The 20,172-nt window shown below is 40.5% G+C and overlaps 1 protein-coding gene across 3 annotated transcripts; it reads left to right on the top strand.

Annotated features, from left to right (window-relative positions):
* The first annotated feature begins 33 nt into the window (after window positions 1–33).
* On the top strand, window positions 34–20,172 carry GTF2H3 (general transcription factor IIH subunit 3). 3 transcript variants are annotated; one of them, XM_069557676.1, is made up of 13 exons: window positions 34–132; window positions 3,641–3,720; window positions 7,674–7,780; window positions 8,212–8,378; window positions 11,515–11,577; window positions 12,814–12,843; window positions 13,014–13,042; window positions 15,408–15,482; window positions 16,630–16,683; window positions 18,594–18,662; window positions 19,059–19,194; window positions 19,474–19,510; window positions 19,603–20,172. In XM_069557676.1, exons 1-13 carry the CDS (start codon window positions 120–122, stop codon window positions 19,670–19,672), a joined length of 930 nt encoding a protein of 309 aa, XP_069413777.1. In that variant the 5' UTR covers window positions 34–119; the 3' UTR covers window positions 19,673–20,172. The 3 variants fall into 3 exon arrangements, with proteins under 3 accessions (XP_069413777.1, XP_069413776.1, XP_069413778.1); XM_069557677.1 differs by having other exon boundaries at window positions 62–132; window positions 11,515–11,954; XM_069557675.1 differs by lacking the exon at window positions 3,641–3,720 and having other exon boundaries at window positions 45–132.

Raw genomic sequence — 20,172 nt, 5'->3', positions numbered from 1 at the left:
CTGTGGGTAAGGCGCGCGGCGTCTCTTACGTCACTCGGCGGCGCCGGAAGTCGCGGTTTGTACACTTCTGTAGGTCTGCTTGCTTGCAAGTGGCTGTTCGCCGAGGGATTCTGGTCGCCATGGTCTCAGACGGTGAGGGCCGCGCCGGCGGGAGCCGGATCCCGGGACTAAGGAGACTTTGCCCGGCGATGACCTACCAAATGGACTGTATTTTGGGGGCTGGGTGGAGCCTGTTTGTTCTTTTAAGGAGTAGCAAATGTATTCATTCGTTCATTCATTCAGTAAATATTTTGGGAGCGCCTCTTGTGTGCCAGGCGTTATTTCATGCCCTGGGAGATACATAGAGAACATGACAGACTAGCGGAGGGTACAGTCTAGTGAGCGAGACAGACAGTAGGCAAGTAAGTAAAAAATAATTTAGAAGGGTGACAAGAGCTGTGACGACAGTATAGAGTGATGATGGTGTCGACTGTGATTCAGGGATGGAACAGGAGGAGCTGCTTTTCGTATGGGTCCAGGGAAGACTAGTGATATTCAGACTAAGACTTGAGTGACTTTATAAAGGCTCTGTGAAGGCCTTGTGACAAATTGATCAATACATTGCAATGGGAAGACGGAAAGGGGACACCTGCGGGTTGAGGAGGGTGGAGACTTTCGTTTATACATTAAACTACCAGTTACGAAGCTTGATGTCTTAAAGGGAGGAAAAAGGCCAGGGTGGTGGGAGCCGGGCGGAATAGAGGGATGAGATCAGAAAGCTAGCTAGCCAGGTGCAGGTCCCTTCTGGGACCAGATCTCTATTTTAAGTGTAATACAAGCCGTTTTAGGGCTCCTAGCAAGAAAGTATTACTGATTTACGATTTTTTTTTTTTTTTTGCGAGATCTTAGTTCCCTGACCAGGGATCCAACCCATGGCCTCTTGCAATGGAAGCATTGAATCCTAACCACTGGGCTGCCAGGGAATTCCCTGATTTACTGTCTTAAAAGATTACTTTGACTGCTGTGTGGGAAATGGACTGTGGAGAGCAAGAATAGAAATAGGTCCTTTCAGGGGCAGTAACAATTGTCCATGCATCATTTATCTGTGTTAATATCACAACTCTATGAAGGAGGCAGATCTGGTATGGCCCCTGTCTACAAACGAGGAGGTAGAGACCCAAAGAAAGAAATCCACAGGGACATTCCATGTGTATGGATCCACACCTCTCCTGACAGGTGACACTTTGTTTTTCTCAGGCTTGATAGTAGCAAGGACTGTATGGTTCTGAGAATTGGGGAGTGGAACCTGATGGAGATATAAGGCCAAAGGCTTTTGGGCAGAGGAATGAGGGCCTGTGGGAGAGACAGTTATTAAGTGACTGTTCTGTGCTAAACACTTTGTTCTGTGATTTAGACAACATTCCTGATTCTCTAAGAAGTCCACGATTAAGAGGGCTGAGTGGGGAAGAGAGATCAGAAGCACAGCTAAGTGTAAAATGAGGTCGTGTGTACAGTCATCAGAAGAGAGACAGCACTGTGGGTGGTCAGAAGGAGGCAATAGGGCATTGAAAAGCCACAGTGTTTATTTCAGTTTTTTTGTTGGAGTATAATTGCTTTGCAATGTTGTGTTAGTTTCTGCTGTACAACAGCATAGAGTGAATCAGCTATCTGTATACAGATACCTCCTCCTTCGTGGATCTCCCTCCCTCCCACCCCCAGCCCCCATCTAGGTCATCACAGAGCACTGCGCTGAGCTCCCTGTGCTAAACAGCAGCTGCCCACTAGCTATGTGTTTTACACATGGTAGTGCATATGTGTCAGTCCTAATCTCCCAATTCGTCCCCCCCCCAACTGTGTCCACATGTGCCTTCTCTATGTCTGTGTCTGTTCTTGCCCTGCAAGTAGGTTCATCTGTGTCATTTTTAGCCACGATCTTTAGAGTCAAGCAGATCTGTCTTGCAGAGCTGGGTGTTAGCTTTGCTACTTGTTAGCAGGCCATGTGACTTAGAGCAAGTTACTTTCTCTTGCAAAATAGGAATACGATATTTCATCTGATCTAAGACAATATGATTATGAAATATGCTTTTACTTTATTTAATATATCACTAAGAAAAAAAATGTGATCAGTCATAATGGTAGGTACCTTCCTGAGTTCAGCAACTGTCAAATGTTAAAAAAAAAAAAAGGAGGGAGTACATCTTATAATTGGTGAAAGATAGCTTCCCTGGTGTCTCATTGGTAAAGAACCCGCCTGCCAATGCAGGAGACATGGGTTCAATCTCTGGGTCAGGAAGATTCCCTGTAGAAGGGAATGGCTACCCATTCCAGTGTTCTTGCCTGGAGTATCCCATGGACAGAGGAGCCTGGCAGCTTACAGTCCATGGGGGTCACACAAGAGTCGGACACAACTTAGTTGGACTCAACAACAACAAGCGAAAGATAGCATTAAGTCCCTTTCTGAGCTGTCAGCAATGGGACAGGAAGATAGGATTACATGTTCGAGGTCTGACACAGAAAGGCTGACATTTCCTCTCTTCTGAGATGGGGGAGCCAGGACTTGTTGTTGAATAAGGAGGTAGCAAGGTTTGGGACCTTGGAGAGTAAATAGGATATGGGTATGTAAGCAAGGCATTGCTGCTTTCTGCTATTAAATGAGCATCCTGGGTTTTTTATAACAGTGTATGCTTACTGGTTCATATGTCTGTCACCTCAGAATATAGTCTCCCTGAGGGCTTGCATCCAGTATCCCCAACACCTAACACTAGTAACTCAGTGTAAGTGTTTGTTGAATTAATTAACGTGTTAGCCTGTTTTGTTGTGTCTTTCACTTTGTAGAGAGTAGCTTACTTTTTTCCACAATAAAGTCTTTACACAGCCATTGCTTTTCACTCTGGTTTTTACCTTTTAAAGATTGGTTACTAATAGTAATTGGCCTTGCTGGAAGGTGATTTGATGTACCTGGAGCCAGACTGATTCTGCGTCTCCCTTTAAATCTCTCTCCACTCAGCCCTACCCCATGCCTGAAATTCTGCTAGTGGTTCTTAGTGCTGGTCCATCAGTGCCCTCTGTCCTTGACCAGACATCTGTGATGCATGTATCTTTGGGGTCATAAAATGTTTATTGAGCATCCACCCCATGCTATAGGCATTGTGTTCAGAGCAGAGAACAAACAGTGACAGAAGAGACAAAAGTCCCACTGCACAGTGTTCATAGTCTACTGCAGGGGTCCCCAACCTCTGGGACCTAATGCCTGATGATCTGAGGTGTAGCTAATGTAACAATAATAGAAATAAAGTGAACAGTAGATGTAGTGCTCTTGAGTCATCCTGGAATGAACCATCACCCCCCCGACACACACAACCTGTGGAAAAAATTGTCTTCTGAAATGAAAGAAGAAACCCGTCCCTGGTGCCAAAAAGGCTGGAGGTGGCTATTGCAGTGCATGAGAGGTGTCAATGTGCAGAAGGCAAGCAAGAGCTCACTAAGGGCCTCCAGAGCTTTAAGTCTAAAAAAAACCTTGATCTTGTGTTCCTTTTATGATGGTAGCTTATATACATAGAAAGGCATGTAGTGGTGCTTGCTTTGGATTTAATTTACAAATTGGAAATGTTAGCTTTGTTTCACTTTTATGAGGCTAATTTTGTTTTGTTAATATTTGCAGAAGATGAATTGAATCTTCTAGTTATCATAGTTGATACCAACCCTATTTGGTGGGGAAAGCAAGCATTAAAGGAGTCTCAGGTAAGGCTGCTTGGGAAGGCTTTTGGATAGTTCTGATTTGACTGAGTATATGTGTATATTGCTTTTTTATTAAGGTATAATTTCATACCATAAAATTCACCCATTATAATGTATAATTCAGTGTTTTTTAGTAAAAATCCCAGTAAAGTTGTATAATCACCACTACTACAATTCCATTTTATAAAACTTCTATTTCCAGAAGGTTCCCTCGTGCTTGTTTGCAGTCGGTCACTGCTTCTACACCCTAGCTGTTATTGTTTAGTCACTAAGTCATGCCCAACTCTTTGCGACCCCATGGACTGTAGCCCACCAGGCTCCTCTGTCTGTGGGATTTCTCAGGCAAAAATGCTGGAGTGGGTTGCCATTTCTTTCTTCAGAGGAGCTTCATGATCCAGGGATTGAACCTGCATCTCCTGCATTGGCAGGTGTTTCTTTACCACTGAGCCACCTGGGAAGCCCTCCCCCGAGTTGTAGGCAACCACTCATCTGGTTTCCGTCTCTCTGTTGCTTTTTCTGGACATTTCATATATTGATTCCATATAATATATAGTCTTTTTTTTTTTTAATACTTTGTATTTTGAAATAGTTATGGAATCACAGGAAATTAAGACTGGTACAGAGAGGTCTGTGTGCTCTGGCTCCAGCTTCCCCCAGTACTAACATCTTCTGTAACTGCAGTACAAAGAGCAAAACCAGGACATTGACATCAGTACAATCTCCAGACCTTATTCAGATAACAACAGTTTTGCGTGCACCTGTGTGTGTATGTTTAGTTCTTGGAATCTTAGCACATGTGAGATTTGTGTAACTGCCACCACAATCAAGACACAGCTGTTCTATCCCAAGGAGCTCCCCGGTGCTCTCTCTATGGTTGTTGCAACTTTCTAGTCCCTGGTACTAATCTAATAATATGTTCTCCAGGTCTATAATTTTGTTCCATAAATAGATCCTATAGTATGTAGCTTTTGATGGTAGCTTTTTTCTTTTATTATTTTTTAAGAGAACCTGGGACTAGGCTGTTTTATTTATATAATTAATTTGTTTATTTGGCCATGACCCAGAGCATGTGGGATCTCAGTTCCCCAGCCAGGGATCAAACCCATGCCCCTTGTAGTGGAAGTGTGGCGTCTTTACTGGGCTGCTAGGGAAATTCCTATCCTTTTTTAAAAAATTAATTACTTTCCTTTATTTTTTATTTTTGGCTCTGCTGGGCCTTGTGGCTGCATGCAGCTTTCTCTGGTTTTGGTGAGTGGGGCCTCCTCTCTAGTTGCAGTGTGTGGGCTTGTCTTATTGTGGAATGCCAGCGTTAGGGCGCACAGGCTTCAGTAGTTGCAGCCCGCAGGCGCAGTAGTTGTGGCACATTGCTTAGTTGCTCTATGGCATGTGGAGTCTTCCCGGACCAGGGACTGAACCCACATCCCCTACATTGGCAGGTGGATTCTTAACCACTGGACCACCAGGAAAGTGTCATGTGTCATTTTGATTATAGTCATTCTAGGGTAAGTGGTGGTACCACATTGTGGTTTTAATTTGCATTTCCCTAATGACTAATGATGTTGAGTCTTTTGTTCATAAGCTTACTAGCTATCTGTATATTTTCTCTGATGAAATTCATAGAAAAATGTTATGTCCAATTTTTAAATTCTTAAATTGGACATGTTCTTAATTAAATTCTTAAATTAGACATGTTCTCACCATTAAGAACAAGTTATGTACTTGATCGTAACCTTATCAAGTTGATGTACGGTGAGCTGCACGTATTGAAAGTGTTATGTCTTCGTGTGTGTATGCATTCATGAAATTATCACCACAATCAAAATGATGAAATACAGATCCATGGGAGTTCCCTGAGAGTCCAGTGGTTAGGGCTCAGTGCTTTCACTGCTGTGGCCTGGCTTTCGTCCTTGTTTGGAGAACTAAGATCCTGTAAGCGGATCGACGTATCCAGAAGAACAAAACAAAAACACATAAATCCATCACTCCCAGAGTTTCTTCATATTCCTTTGAATTTCTCTCACCCATCTCTCCCTGTTTCCTCCTGGAGGTAGCCACTTATCTGCCTAATATCACTATAGATTCATTTGCATTTTTAAGGTATGTATATACCTGGAATCATGGAGAAGGTAATGGCACCCCACCCTAGTACTCCTGCCTGGAAAATCCCATGGATGGAGGAGCCTGGTAGGCTGCAGTCCATGGGGTCGCTAAGAGTTGGACATGACTGAGCGACTTCACTTTCACTTTTCACTTTCATGCATTGGAGAAGGAAGTGGCAACCCACTCCAGTATTCTTGCCTGAAGAATCCCAGGGACGGGGGAGCCTGGTGGGCTGCTCTCTATGGGGTCTCACAGAGTTGGACACGACTGAAGCGACTTAGCAGCAGCAGCATACCTGGAATCAAACAGTATATATAGTTGGTTTTTTGTTATTGGGTTTTTTCTTGTTTGGTCTACTGGTCTGTTGTTTTTACTCAGCATAGTTACTTTGACATTTGTGCATGTTGCTACGTGGATCAGTAGTTCATTTCTTGTTATTGCTGAGTAGAATTCCATTGTGTGGCTGGTCCAGCATATCACTACATATTATCATACTCTCCAGGAAGACTGTCTTACTTTGAACTCTCATCAGTGGTATATGAGGATTCCTTTCTTTTTTTGGTACTAACACAAGATGTTCTGTTTCCTTATTTTATCTTTTGCCAGTATCATGCACCAAAAACTCTCTGAGTCTTCTTTTAGTATATCTAATGGCCCTTTGTATTCCTCCTTTGTGTTTTCCTCTGGGGGAGTTTCCCACTTTCCTCTTTGGGTGACCCTTCTTTTTTAACTGGATTGTGAACACTCTTTATGTTAAAATGTTAACTCATTGTCTTCCGTGTCTTGCAGTTTTCCAGTCTGTAATTTGCCTTTCACTTTGGTTTAGTTGTTTTTTGTTGTGTGTAGAAATTTTAATAGGTTTGTTTTACATTTTAAGAAATAGAGTGAGTGAAATTTATCAGTTTTGTTTTCTGCTTAAAGTATTTCTTTCTTTAGTAATATTAATACTTGTCAGAATGTAAATTCCATGAAAAAAAAGGGTCTTCACATGGCACATAATAGGTTCTTAGCATATTTAGTGAATGAATTAATTGAAAGACGTTACAATTACCCATTTAATCAATATGTATTATCTATTCTATGTGTAGCAATAGTTTGCTAGTAATTTTATCACAGAAGATGTGACATGTTTACTATTCCCTGAGTGTTATACAAAAAACATTTGTGGAATATTGTACTGATGAGGAAATGGTCTCATAAGTAAAATTAGAAAACTATAGTTTCTTTTTCAGATTTGGTGATCCATATTTTTGCTATGAATACATTTATTTATGAACAAATAAGTTGTATTGATTAACAGTATAACAGCTGGAACAATAACAGTGAAAATGAATGTCTTTGCATGTGATTTCTTGTCTCAGTTGGAATTTTAGTCTTTCTTGAGTTTCTATTTCAAATTAGACAGTTTTGATTATTGCAGAGGATGAAATTGTACCTAGTAGACAGTTCTGTATGGGAGGAGAAAGAAAGGACGATTCTTGATAACTAGCATTAGTAAAGATTGATTCTACTGACTAAATTTTGTCTAGGTCAACTGGAGCACAAATCAATCATCATGTTTATAAAAAATGACCATATCTCCTCCAGCTTCCCCAGTTCCATCCCATCCCCCAATAGTAGCTCTTCCTTCCTTTTGCTCTCTTCCATGAGACCTGACCTGCCATGTTTTGTTTTTCTAAGCAAGTCAGAAATGGGCAAGTCTCTGCTGTTCAGAATCAGAAAACTATACCTTTCCAATGTTTTTGCTTATGACCTTGGAGAAGGGAACTCCAGAGCAGATTTTTAGCGTGAATAATTATCTGACATGTGATTTTGGGTAGCTGTTTTAGATTCTTTTGTCTTCTCTGTTTCAACAGTTTACTCTGTCAAAATGCATTGATGCCGTGATGGTGCTGGGAAATTCTCATTTGTTCATGAATCGTTCCAACAAACTCGCAGTGATAGCAAGTCACATTCAGGAAAGGTATGACCACTGTGATTACTCTTCCTGCTCAGTGCTTAAGGACCCTGAGATGAGACATTACTGGGGTAGATAAACATACCTCAAATAATAAACTGGTACTAAATTAGAATTTGGTAGGAATTCTCTTCAGTTGTCATCTGACGAGTGAGAACCACCGGAAAGCGTTTCAAGAGGCTGTAACTGAGTACCTTCTTTATTTCTCTCATTTTTTAAGAAAACAGTGGAATCATCAAAACATTCCATGGTGGTAGACTCATGATTGCCAATTTGCCTGTTTCATACATTTTGTAAAACTGAAGTTTATGATGGACTCTTGAGATTCTGGAATTGGTGTGGTCTTTGTTATCTCTGCTGAATTTTATTTTGATGTTTAGTGAGGGCACTGAGGCCTGGTATAACTAGGGGGTTTTTTGTCTGTTTTTCTATTTCAGTCGATTCTTATACCCTGGAAAGAACGGCAGACTTGGAGACTTCTTTGGAGACCCAGGAAACCCTTCTTCTGAATTTACTCCCTCAGGAAGTAAAGATGGAAAATACGAGTTGTTGACAGCAGCAAATGAAGTTATCGCTGAAGAGATCAAAGATCTAATGACCAAAAGTAATTGCTTTAAGCTTTTCTTCCTCCCGTTATTGCTATTTGCAGATGGAGTTGATTGTGGAAGTCTGTGAGGTTTTGAGTCCAAAAGTTTGAGATTCTTGATATTATTTACTTAATTTTTTTTCTCTCTCTCTCTTTTTGAAAATCATGCCCACAAAAGCCTGTGTGATGCTTGCCTGACCTCTGCAGCACGGATACTGGTCACCAGCCTCCACTTGAAACACTCTAGTGTCTGAGGATAGCCTGTTTTGACCCATTTTTCCTCTTTCTCAGACCATTCTTTCTTCCATTTTTGACTTTCCCTTCATCTTGTTTCTTCCCTTTTTAAAAATATTAATTTTGTTCATTTATTTTCAGCCGTGCTGGGTCTTTGTCACTGCACTCAGGCCTTTCTCTAGTTGCAGTGAGCAGGCTTCTCATTGTGGTGGCTTCTCTTGTTGCGGAACACAGGGTCTAGGGCCCGTGGGTTTCAGTACTTATGGCACACGGGCTTAGTTGCCCTGAGGCATGTGGAATCTTCCCAGACCAGGGATTGAACCAGTGTCCCTTGCATTGGCAGGCAGATTCCTAGCAGGGAAGTCTATCATTTTATTTCTTTAAAAACTTTTTTTTTTAATTCCACACCGTGTTTTTCTTCCTCTGTATATTCTCGTCCAACCTCCCCATTAATTGTCATTTGTGTATGAACACTTCCCAGTCTTTGTCTCTGATCCAGCCTTTCTTTCACACTGCACATGTCCCCACTGAAGTGTCCCTCAGCCTCATTAATAAGCCCGAGACTAGTTTCATTTTCTTTCCCCTCAATTACACCACCACTTCATTTTTGTCACCCCCATCCACCTGCTTTTCCAAAAGCTTTCATTTTGACTGCTTCCTTCTAAACCAACATCTAATCATCTATAAAATCCTATTACTTTAGTCTCAGAAGTACCTCCAAAGTCTGACCCCTTATTACCTGCCATATAGCTCAACCGTGGGACCGCTGACATCTTGGGTGGGGGAATTCTTTATTGTGGGTGTTTCCTGTGCTTTGGAAGATAAGAGTTAGTTGCTCAGTCATGTCCCACTCTTCGCGCCTCCATCGACTGTAGCCCCCAGGCTCCTCTTGTTCATGGAATTCTCCAAAAAGAATACTGAAGCAGATTGCCATTCCCTTCTCCAGGGGAGCTTCCCAGCCAGGGATCGAATGCAGGTCTTCTGCATTGCAGGTAGGTTCTTTACCATCTTAGCCACCAGGGAAGCCCTTTGGAGGATACTTACTTAGCAGCATCCCTGGCCTCAACCAATTGGATGCTAAAATATCCCCCAGCTGGGGCTTCCCAGGTGGCACAGTTGTTAAAGAATCTGCCTTGTAATGCAAGAGATGAAAGAGACACGGGTTCGAAACCTGGGTCAGGAAGATCCCCTGGAGAAGGAGATGGCAACCCGCTCCAGTATTCTTGCCTATAGATCCCATGGACAGAGGAGCCGGTGGGCTGTGGTCCATGGGGTCACAAAGAGCTGGGCGTGACTGAGCACACTTGCAGGTACAAACCAAATGACCCTCTTCGGGCACAGTTGCCCCGGTTGAATCATTATAACAGCTTCTTTCTCCTTCTTTCCCCATTCAAGTCCTTCCGCTCAGCCCTCTAGAGTTATCATTCTAAAAATCAGAATTAGTATTCCCTGCCTCAAAGACTTTTGCTAATTCCCTATTGCCTGCAGGCAGTGGTTTTAAACTGTCTCCTTTGTCCAAATCACTGGTAGGGAAAAGGCAACTCTAGAGACAGTGGACCAGTGATTTCTCTTGGGACTGAGGGGGAGCAGGAAGGGACTGGGAATGGGCCTAAGTGATCTTTTGGAGTGATGGAAATGTTCTATAGTTGGATCATGGTGATGATTTCAACTCTAGAAATTTACTGGAAATCATTGATTTGTGCACTTAAAAAGAGTGAATTTTGAGATCTGTAAGTTACACCCCAATAACATGAAATACTGGACCCCACTTCATCGTTTCCGATTCAGTGGGTCTAGGGAGGGTCCAGTGCTTTGGATGGTGGCTCACACGGTAAAGAAACTGTCTGCCAATGCAGGAGACCGAGACCCAGGTTCGATCCCTGGGTTGGGAAGGTCCCCTGAAGTATGAAATGGCAACTCCCTCCAGTCTTCTTGCCTGAAGACTTCCGTGGTAGAGGAGCCTGTTGGGCTACACTGCATAGAGTCTCAAAGGGTCAGATGCGACTGAGCATAGCACAGCACCGCACCAGGGAGGACCCAAGAATTTGTATTTTTCTTGAGTTTCCAGGTGATGTTCCTCCAGCAGGTTCTAGAATCAGATTTTGGAAACCACTGGCCTCCAGCCTAAAGGCCCAACTTCTCCGTACAGTGGTCCAGACCTTTCCTGGTCTGACCTCCTCGTGGGGCATCAGCACTCCCGGACCAGTTTCAAGCCCTGTTCCTACAGGGTGTTAATCTGGACTCCCACCTTGTTGAACTGGATGTTTAGAATTTTGATTTTTATGAGTGATTTTTTGTTGTTGTTGTTTTTTTTACTCAAGTCTCCAGATAAGCTGTGAACTTTGTCCCTACTTCCCATAGCCAGGGTAATTTCTCCAGTCCTCTATTCACTGGTCCAGCTTTCCCGGGGCAGTGGGAAGGAAGAGGTGATAGGAAAGGCTCAGAGCCTAGCCAGGGACCTCTGTGCAGGCTGCCCTCGGTCACACACAGACTTTTGTACTACTTGGATCATTGAGAAACCAGAACCTTCCCCAGTAACACTAGGATACTTTTTAGTATTTATTTTTATAACAAAATTTACTATTTTAACCATTTTTCAAGGTACAGGTCAGTAGCATTAAGTACATTCACACTGTTGGGCAAACATCAAAACGATCCATTTCAAGAACTTTTTCATCATCCCAAACTTAAAATTTATACCCATTAAACAACCACCCCTCATTCCTCCCCATTCAGCCCCCAACCACCAGGGTATTTTAAATTGAGAAAATGTTTAACAGTTGCTTATCTGTGTTTATAAACCCAGTTTTGAAAATGTTATCTGATTTCCTTCATGTATATGAATGCTTTGGTTTAAAAATGATTTTGGTTCAAGAAAGTACATAAATATTCTCTTTTTAATGCTTTTTGTTATTTACAGGTGACATAGAGGGTCAACACACAGAGACTCTGCTGGCAGGATCCCTTGCCAAAGCTCTTTGCTGTATCCTTGTTTTTTTTTCTTTTTTAATATGTGTTTATTTATTTTATCTTTGGTTGTGCTGGGTCTTTGTTGCTGCCTGGGGGCTTTCTCTAGCTGTGGCGAGCGGGGGCTACTCTGCACTTCGGTGCTCTGGCTTCTCACTGCCGTGGCTTCTCTCGCTGTGGAGCTTGGGCTCTAGGGCACGCAGGCTTCAGTGGTTGCAGCACGTGGGCTCAGCAGTCTCAGCTCAAGGGCTCCAGAGTATAGGCTCATTAGCTGTGGCACATGGGCTCAGTTTCCCTGTAGCATGTGGGATCTTCTCAGACCAGGGATCGAACCAGTGTCCCTTGCATTGCAAGGTGGATTCTTAACCACTGGACCACCAGGGAACCCCTGCTGTATCCTTGGTGTTTTAATCATTCAGAAGTTTGTTTTGTGTTTTCCTTTAATAAAGATACCTTAACCTGTGATATTTCTTAGAACCATGGATGCCCACATTACTGGAAGGCATGCGTATTCTAGAGCAGAAGATAATAAAAATGCTTTAACATGTTTTTAGGAGAAGCTGTAAGAATGAGAAAACTCTACTTTCTCCAGTATGTCTTAAGAGCTCACAATGAATTATTCTTCAGGATGTTTCTCTGTTTATTATTAGACAGATTAAAACTTTTTTTTCCTTCTCTCAAGTTAGAAACAGTGTTTGATTTTAAAAGCCTTTTACTGACCCTGGGGCTTATTAAATGAGCAGCTGGTTCTCCCTAGGAGAATTAGTTATTTTGCCTACCTTTAGAAGCATGTTGATAATCTGTTTGTGTGACATTTTTTTCAGTCTTATGTAATTTAATTTGTTTTGTACAGTATCGAGTGATCCCTCCGTTCCCAGACTGTGACGGGGGGTGTCTGATTGTGTATGGTTTACAAATTCGTCATCTCATTTGGTTGGCGTATTGATTTACTTGTGCCAGTATTCAAATCTAGGACATGATAGATAGCCGTAGAACAAGCAAATCTATTAATTTTAATTTTCTTGGAGAATAATCATATTTCGGTCTGGTTGCAAAACCCACTTGATTGCAAAGTCAGTGATTGGAAGCTCCCAATCTCTTTTGTGTGTTTATTGTGAGTCATGGAGCTTTTCCTTTTTTTCAGGTAGGTGGATGCTGAATTTATTTAACTATGATTTGAATTTATTTGTTCTGTTTACTGTTATTGTTTATGAAACAATATTTTTAAATTCCTTAATTCTAAGAAAATAAGACATTCATAGAATGAACAAGGAAGTTAAAGGTGAGAGCCTGCAATCTTCTGTGAGACTGTAGTTCTTCTTTTTTTTTTTGAGACTGTAATTCTTATTTTACTACTGTAACTTTGAGGGACTGTTTTAAAATTGGTGAGAAAACTTTATATATAAAATGTTCAGTGAGATTCAGTTGTAATCTGTTTTTATCTCTTTATAGATAATCAGGAAATGAAATCAAGGATATTGGTAAGATTAAAAGAAATCTGTACTATATTTTTATACTAGCCAGAGCCAGTTAGAAAACAGACTGAGAAATAAGACCCATTTATAATAGAAGCAATAAATATTAAGATTCCAGAGTTAATTAACAAGTGATGTGTAAAGTTGATTATGATGAAAAACTGAAATTCTTAGAGACATAAAAGTATTGAATAAAAAGAACCATTTTTTTTTCTTTTTTAATGTTTTCAGTTATTTTTATTGATGTATAGTTGATCTACAATATTATATAGTTACAGGTATATAATGTGGTGATTTGCAGTTTTTTAAAGGTTATATTCCATTTATAGTTATAAAAATATTGACTATATTTCCCATGTTGTGTAATATATCCTTGTAGCTTTTTTTGTCTGTAATAGTTTATGCCTCTCAAATCTCTACCACTGTGTTGCCCGTCTCCTCTTCCCTCTTCCCCACTGGTAAACGCTAGTTTGTGGAGAGCCATATTTTATTCTTGAATGTTAGTTTGTCTAAGATTAAACTGTAAGTTCAGTGCAATCTCAGAATATTAATCAGATTTTTTTTTCCTGGCAGAGTGGGGGGATTTAAAAATGTCAAGAGTTTACCTAAAAGAATAAATCAGTGGGAATAGCCAGGAGCTTTCTGAAAGAGAATAGTAAGCAGGCACTTGCTCCAGTTGACTTAAAAACACACAATATTACTCTGTTGTGAGTTTAAGTTTTATTCAGGGTTTTATGAGCATTATAGCTCAGGAGACAGCCACTCAGCTGTCAAGAAACTGTCCCAAAGAGGTAGAGGAGAGACCAGTTTTTGTGGGTTTTTTTTTTTTTTTTGGCTAGGAAATTCACACAGTCAAGCATACCTCTTGGTAAAAGATGACTGCTAATCACAAAGAACAGATATCTCAAGTTAGTGATTTTATTGCTTTTCTATTTTTTCAGTTCTTGCCTACAAAGAGGCAGGACTCTGGGGTTGTTGAAATTCTTCCTGAGATACCCATCTGACTGTCTAAGGGCCTGTTTATCCAAAGCACTGAGTGCCTCCTTCTGCCTTTCATCCTGGACTCCTTTCAGGGTGCGCGGTCGGTGGGCAGCTGCAGTGGGCTCCCATTTAACCCTTGGAGAACCGGGTGGGGAGCAGTGCTCTTTGTTCTTCTTTATTCACACTCCTTTAGGCATCAGACACATTATAAAGCTACAGTAACAGTGTGGTTCTGGTACAGTAGTATGCAAACAGACAAAGGTACATAGTGGGGTTTGACAGAAGATAAATGAAACACTTCAAATGTGTAGGAAGGAAGTGGATTATTCAGTAAAAGATACTGGGCCAGTTGGTTAGCCATCAGGAGGAACACAAAGCTAGATCTCACTGCTTACCCCTAAGCACATGCTAGTAATGATCAAACATGTCAGTGTAAAAATTCGAGTCATAAAAGTGCTGGAAGGAAATATGTGTTTATCATCTTCAGTTGGTGAGTATTTTGCTAAGCATGATGTAAAACTTTAAAAGGAAGCTTAAGACCTCAAAAAAATAAAACCCCCAAAGCAAGGAGGGGAAAGAAAAAATCTATTAGGAAAATGTGTTTTCAACATAACTACATGACAGGATTAATGTAATATTTCTAAAATAAAAAAGAGCTTTTGTAAATTAATTTTTAAAAGTCAGGGTTGACTCCAAAGGAACAGGTGGGAAACACGAGCAGTCTGCAGAAGAGGAAATGCAAAGGACCAGGTAGCGTTTGGAAACATGGCAGCCCTACTAGTGGTTCTTCTCTTGTGTCGCCCATGAGAGGATAAATTAGTACAGCTTTGCTCGAAGGCAGGTCAGTAATACATATCAAAATGAAATGTGCAGACACTTTAGTAATCCCACTGGTTATCTTAGGAGCCAGTCAGTTGTGCAAAGGGTAGATGGGCGTATTCATCACAGCATTGTCTAAAATTGAGGTTTGAAAAAAAAACTGAGATGTGGAAACTGCTTAAATGTCTTCTGTAGGTAATTGGTTAAATAGTCAAAACCTAGGAACTCAGCATGAAGGATGATATACACTGATATTTATTGACATAAGGTTGTTTCCCCCAGATATTGGGGACTGCAAAACCAGGTTGCAGAATACTAGGGTATCGTCCTGGGTGTGTGTGTGTGTCTGTGTCTGTTGGATGTGAATGTATATACATGTCCACATAGACGCTCTTTAGAAACCATTAACAAGGATTATCTCTTGAATGATAGGATTTGGGGGAGATTTTTAATAACTACAAAGATAAATTAGAAAGATGACATTGACTGTAGTTTGTTGTATACTGTGTTGACATTTGAGTAAGAGTACTAGAATGGGGCTGAAAGGTATTAACACGCATATGATTTTTAGGTGATTAAGGCTGCAGAAGACAGTGCATTGCAGTATATGAACTTCATGAATGTCATCTTTGCAGCACAGAAGCAGGTGAATCGAGAGCCTTCTTTTTAAAGAATATTGCTTTCATAATGAAGGAGTTAATTTTACTGTTTGAATGGCCTGCTTAAAGAAGTAGTCTGACTGAATACTTACTAAGGGATTGGGAATCTGGAATCCATGTTTTATACTAGTCATTTTTCTATTTTGAGTCCCGCACCCTTGAGAATCTAGTGGATCCCCAGAAGAATATGCACTCAAACTCACTTTTGTTTATAACTACATGTATAGTTACAACCCTGTTTAGCCCATCCTTAGACTTCAGGCTAAGAATCCTGAGTTTTATAACAGTTTGCTGCATGTGTGGCCTCAATTTCTTTTGTTTTTCTGCTTTAGGGAGGTTTTAGGTAGCTCAGTGGTAAAGAACCCTCCTGCCAGTGCAGAGATGCGGGTTCAATCCCTGGGTCAGGAATATCCCCAGGAGAAGGAAATGGCAACCCACTCTAGTATTCTTGCCTGGGAAATCCTGCAGACAGAGGAACCTGGTGGGCTACAGTCCATGGGGTCACAAAAGAGTTGGACACAACTTAGCAACTAGACAACAACAATAAATATTTGCTATTTTTACTTTGTAAATAACTCAAATGTTCAGATGAGTTATCATTAATACATATTCTTCTTTGACATGTTGAAAAAAACTTACTTAAAACTTCAGTTTAAAAAAAACACAACACTTCAGTTTTGGGATATCCCTGATGGTCCAGTGGTTAGGGCTCCATGCTTCTATGGCATGGGATATAGGTTTGGTACTTGGTCAGAAGACTAAGATCCTGCATGCTGTGGTGGTATGGCCAAAAAACTTAAAAAAAAAAAAAAAACTTCCGTTTTAACCTAAAATGCTGCTATAGTCACCTGTAAAGTTTTCCATCTTGGAGTGGCAGCATGATATAGTGAAAAGGCCATGGACTTCGGGGACAGGCAGGTTGGGGGTGACAGCATTGTTTGCCCTTGGCTCCATGACCACCACCCAGCCAAGGCCTGGGTGTTTCAGTGTAAAATGCACATCAGATATCTACTTGCAGTGTAACCATGCATATTAAATGAGTTGTTTTAAGAATAGAGTCTGACATATAGTAGGTTCTCACTATAAGGTAGTCTTCACTGTTCCTGTTAATATTTTTTGAAATGTCCATTTCAGAATATTTTGATCGATGCCTGCGTGTTAGACTCCGATTCAGGACTCCTCCAACAGGTATATTTTAAATGAATGCTTGATGGTGGTTCTGAAAGCATAGTGAGTTCTGTTACCTGTGATAAATGCCTCTCACCCACCAGTCTTCACACAGCTTTAGGGATTATCCCTTATGATACTTTAGATTAGAGCACCAGCATCTCTCTGGTTCCTTTGAAATTCTTATTTATATTCTACATAATGATTTGATTGACTTTGTAAAAGTATTATAATTCACTCATTAGAATGAATTCAAGCAGCACAGAAAAGTATTTTTAAAAAGAGTAAAAAAAAAAAAGAAAAGAAAAATCTGTTCAAATCCTTTCATCCCGAGGTTATTGTTAATGTTAGGTGACCAGCATGATCGCTCTATACATACAGATGGAAGAGTAGATCACTAAGCAGAGAATTTTATAAAAATAGGATACAGATCTGTGCTGTCCTTAATGGTACCCATATGACTGTTGAGCTCTTGAAAAGAGTCTGATCTGAATTGAAAAGTATGAGTATACAGACTGAATTTCAAAGACTTAGGATGAAAAACAATGTATAATATCTCATTAATGATTCTTATACTGGTTACATGTTAAAATGGTAATGCTTTTAATATATTGAGTTATATAAAAGATGCTACTAAAACTTTATCTCTTCATTGTTCTATGTGGCTAAAAAGTTAAAAATTATGTATGTTGCTTATATTATGTTTCTCTTGGACAGCACTGTTAGATGTTAACTTTTAATCAAAACATGAAAATGAGTTTTACTTTAAAAAGGAAACGGAAAACCAGAAAACTGGAAATAAGACTGAAGATAATACTAAACTTTTGATAAATGTTTTTCGATCACAAGGAACATTATTTCCTAAAAGATCAGTTAAAAGCATAAAATTACAGAAAACTTTGAGTTTAGGTTACTGCTGGGGATTGACTGGGGAAGAGGGGTACAGCCAGAAAGTACACCAGCCTCAAAAGTTCTAGGATTGTCCTGTTTCTTAAGCTTGATGGTAGATGCATGGTGTTTATTGGAATGTGAAGTGGTACAGCCTCTTTGGAAAATGATCTGAAACTCCCTCAGAATGTTAAACAGAATTACCAGTTGAGTCTGCAATTCCATTCTTAAATATTTATTCAATGAAAACATGTCCACACAAAATACTGTCCATGAATATTCACCGTTGTGCTATTCATAATAACCCGGAAGTGCAAACAACTCAAATGCCTATCAGTGGATGAATGGATAAACAAACTGTGGTCTGTCCATGTGGTACAATATTATTTGGTCATAAAAAGAAATTGAAGTACTGATACATGCTACAAGACTACAATATGAATGTACCTTGAAAACCTTATGCTAGGTGAAAGAAGCCAGTCATAAAAGGACATAGCTTGTCTGATTCTGTTGATACAAAGTGTCCAGAATAGGGAAGTCCATGGAGACGGAAAGCAGATTGGTGGTTGCCAGGGGAAAGGAGTGACTGTTAATGGAGATGTAGGGTGATAAGATGTTCTGCAACCAGATAGCGGGGACAGTTGCACAGCTGTGAATATTCTAAAAATTAGTAAATCGTACACGTTAAAAGGATAGCTTTTATAGTGTGTGAATTACATCTCAAACTGTTAACTGGAAAATATAATGAGAGTGAATAAGCATGGCAGGAATAAAAATTTACCACCAGCAAACAAACAGGAAAAAGGACTTGTAGTGTCTTATAACTGCAGGCTTCAAAGGGTGAAAGGGCATGGACCAGGGGGAAGACACAAGCTGTTTGAACATCTGGAGAGGTGGCTGCAAGTTTCGAGTCCTCCCTCACTCTGGGAGGAGACGCCCTTTTAATTTGCTATGTTGTAGACCTGAAGAGTTGGTGGTGAGAATGACCTCCATCTGTAAAAGCTAGTGCACACGTGGCAGTGAGTCCTTTGTGTGTCTTACAGGCTTGTGACATCACAGGGGGACTGTACTTGAAGGTGCCCCAGATGCCTTCCCTTCTGCAGTATCTCCTGGTAAGGAAGCGTCAACAGTGAACCTAATGCCTTGAGTCAAGAGAGACCCTTGTTTCCTGGGGAATGAATGGGAACAAGACGGATGATGCCTAGTAACTAGAAGAAAGGAGGGGTGACCTAGGGAATTCCAGCTTCCAGTAGTCTTTGGACCGTGTAAGTTTTATGTAGAATGTTGTATGACTGTTTACAGCACAGTGCCTGTGTGTGGAGGTGTTCAGTAATTGTGGAATGAAAAACAGACATTTCTCAACAGACATTCAAGGGAAATCCAGTTTAGTATTCTCAGTGTTTACTGGCTGATGTCTAATATCTATATCTTGGCTTCTGGTTGTTTTCCCCTGTGTTTTAAATAAAAATTTCGTGGTCATTTTTTGTTTATTTGTTTGTTTCATATAGTGGGTTTTTCTTCCTGATCAAGATCAGAGGTCTCAGTTAATCCTCCCACCCCCAGTTCATGTTGACTACCGGGCTGCTTGCTTCTGTCATCGAAATCTCATTGAAATCGGCTACGTCTGTTCTGTGTGCTTGTCAAGTAAGTTCGTGTACTGAGTTTTTCTTTCTAACGTCTTTCTTTGGTGGGGGCCAGGGAGCACTATGTGGCGTGTGGAACCTTAGCTAACTGACCAGGGATTGAATACGTGCCCCCTGCAGTGGAAGTGGAGTCTTAACTCTTAGACCACCAGGGAAGTCCTTACTGAGGACTGAGTCCATACTCAGTTTTTCTATGTTGGAGGGGAGTGTGCAGAAGATATCTTCAACTATGTTGCTTCTAAATCATCCTGGTGTTTTTTTTGTTTGTTTCAATGTACAGTATTCTGCAATTTCAGCCCAATCTGTACCACATGCGAGTAAGTATCTTTGGGGTTATGTGGCTGGCTCCCACTTACCAGAGATTTAGAGCACTAAAAAGTGTTTTATTTTTTTCTGTGTATTATTTCAGGACAGCCTTTAAGATTTCTCTGCCTCCTGTACTGAAGGCCAAGAAAAAGAAACTGAAAATGTCCTCATGATAATAAAAATAATTTCCCTATCACTTAAGGCTGGTTATAGAAATTATATGGCAGAATCTTTGTTAGCGAGGCTCTGAAAAAATAGAGATGTGTGTAAGATAATGAGCTTTCTTACAGGAAATATTGTGAAACATCATCCTTATCTTGTGCTTCTGGGGGGCTGATTTATTTGAGGGAGTCATTCTATGCAGTATACCCTAAAGTCTTTTCTGGCTGGTTTTTGCCCCAGAAATGGGGGAAGAAAGCACAAATTTGAGACTTTTTTTTTTAATGAGATGATCATTTGTCAAAGACAGTCTGTCCTGACTGATGGAAGGTATCAGAACCTACCCAAGTCTGGGTCCTTACTGTGAAATGTACAACATGAAATTTGGACCCAGTTCTGGAAAAAAGTGACTATTTATGGAATAATGGCATCAATCAAGATAGAACATCTTACTTGAGTCAATACTTAGCTTCAACAGTATTCATGTAAATAAAGTCCTTATTTTCTCAATTGA

This window comes from Ovis canadensis, chromosome 17 (genome assembly GCF_042477335.2).
Source record: "Ovis canadensis isolate MfBH-ARS-UI-01 breed Bighorn chromosome 17, ARS-UI_OviCan_v2, whole genome shotgun sequence".
NCBI lineage: Eukaryota > Metazoa > Chordata > Mammalia > Artiodactyla > Bovidae > Ovis > Ovis canadensis.
Note: the sequence above shows the minus strand (reverse complement) of the source record. Positions and strands in the feature narration are given on the sequence as shown.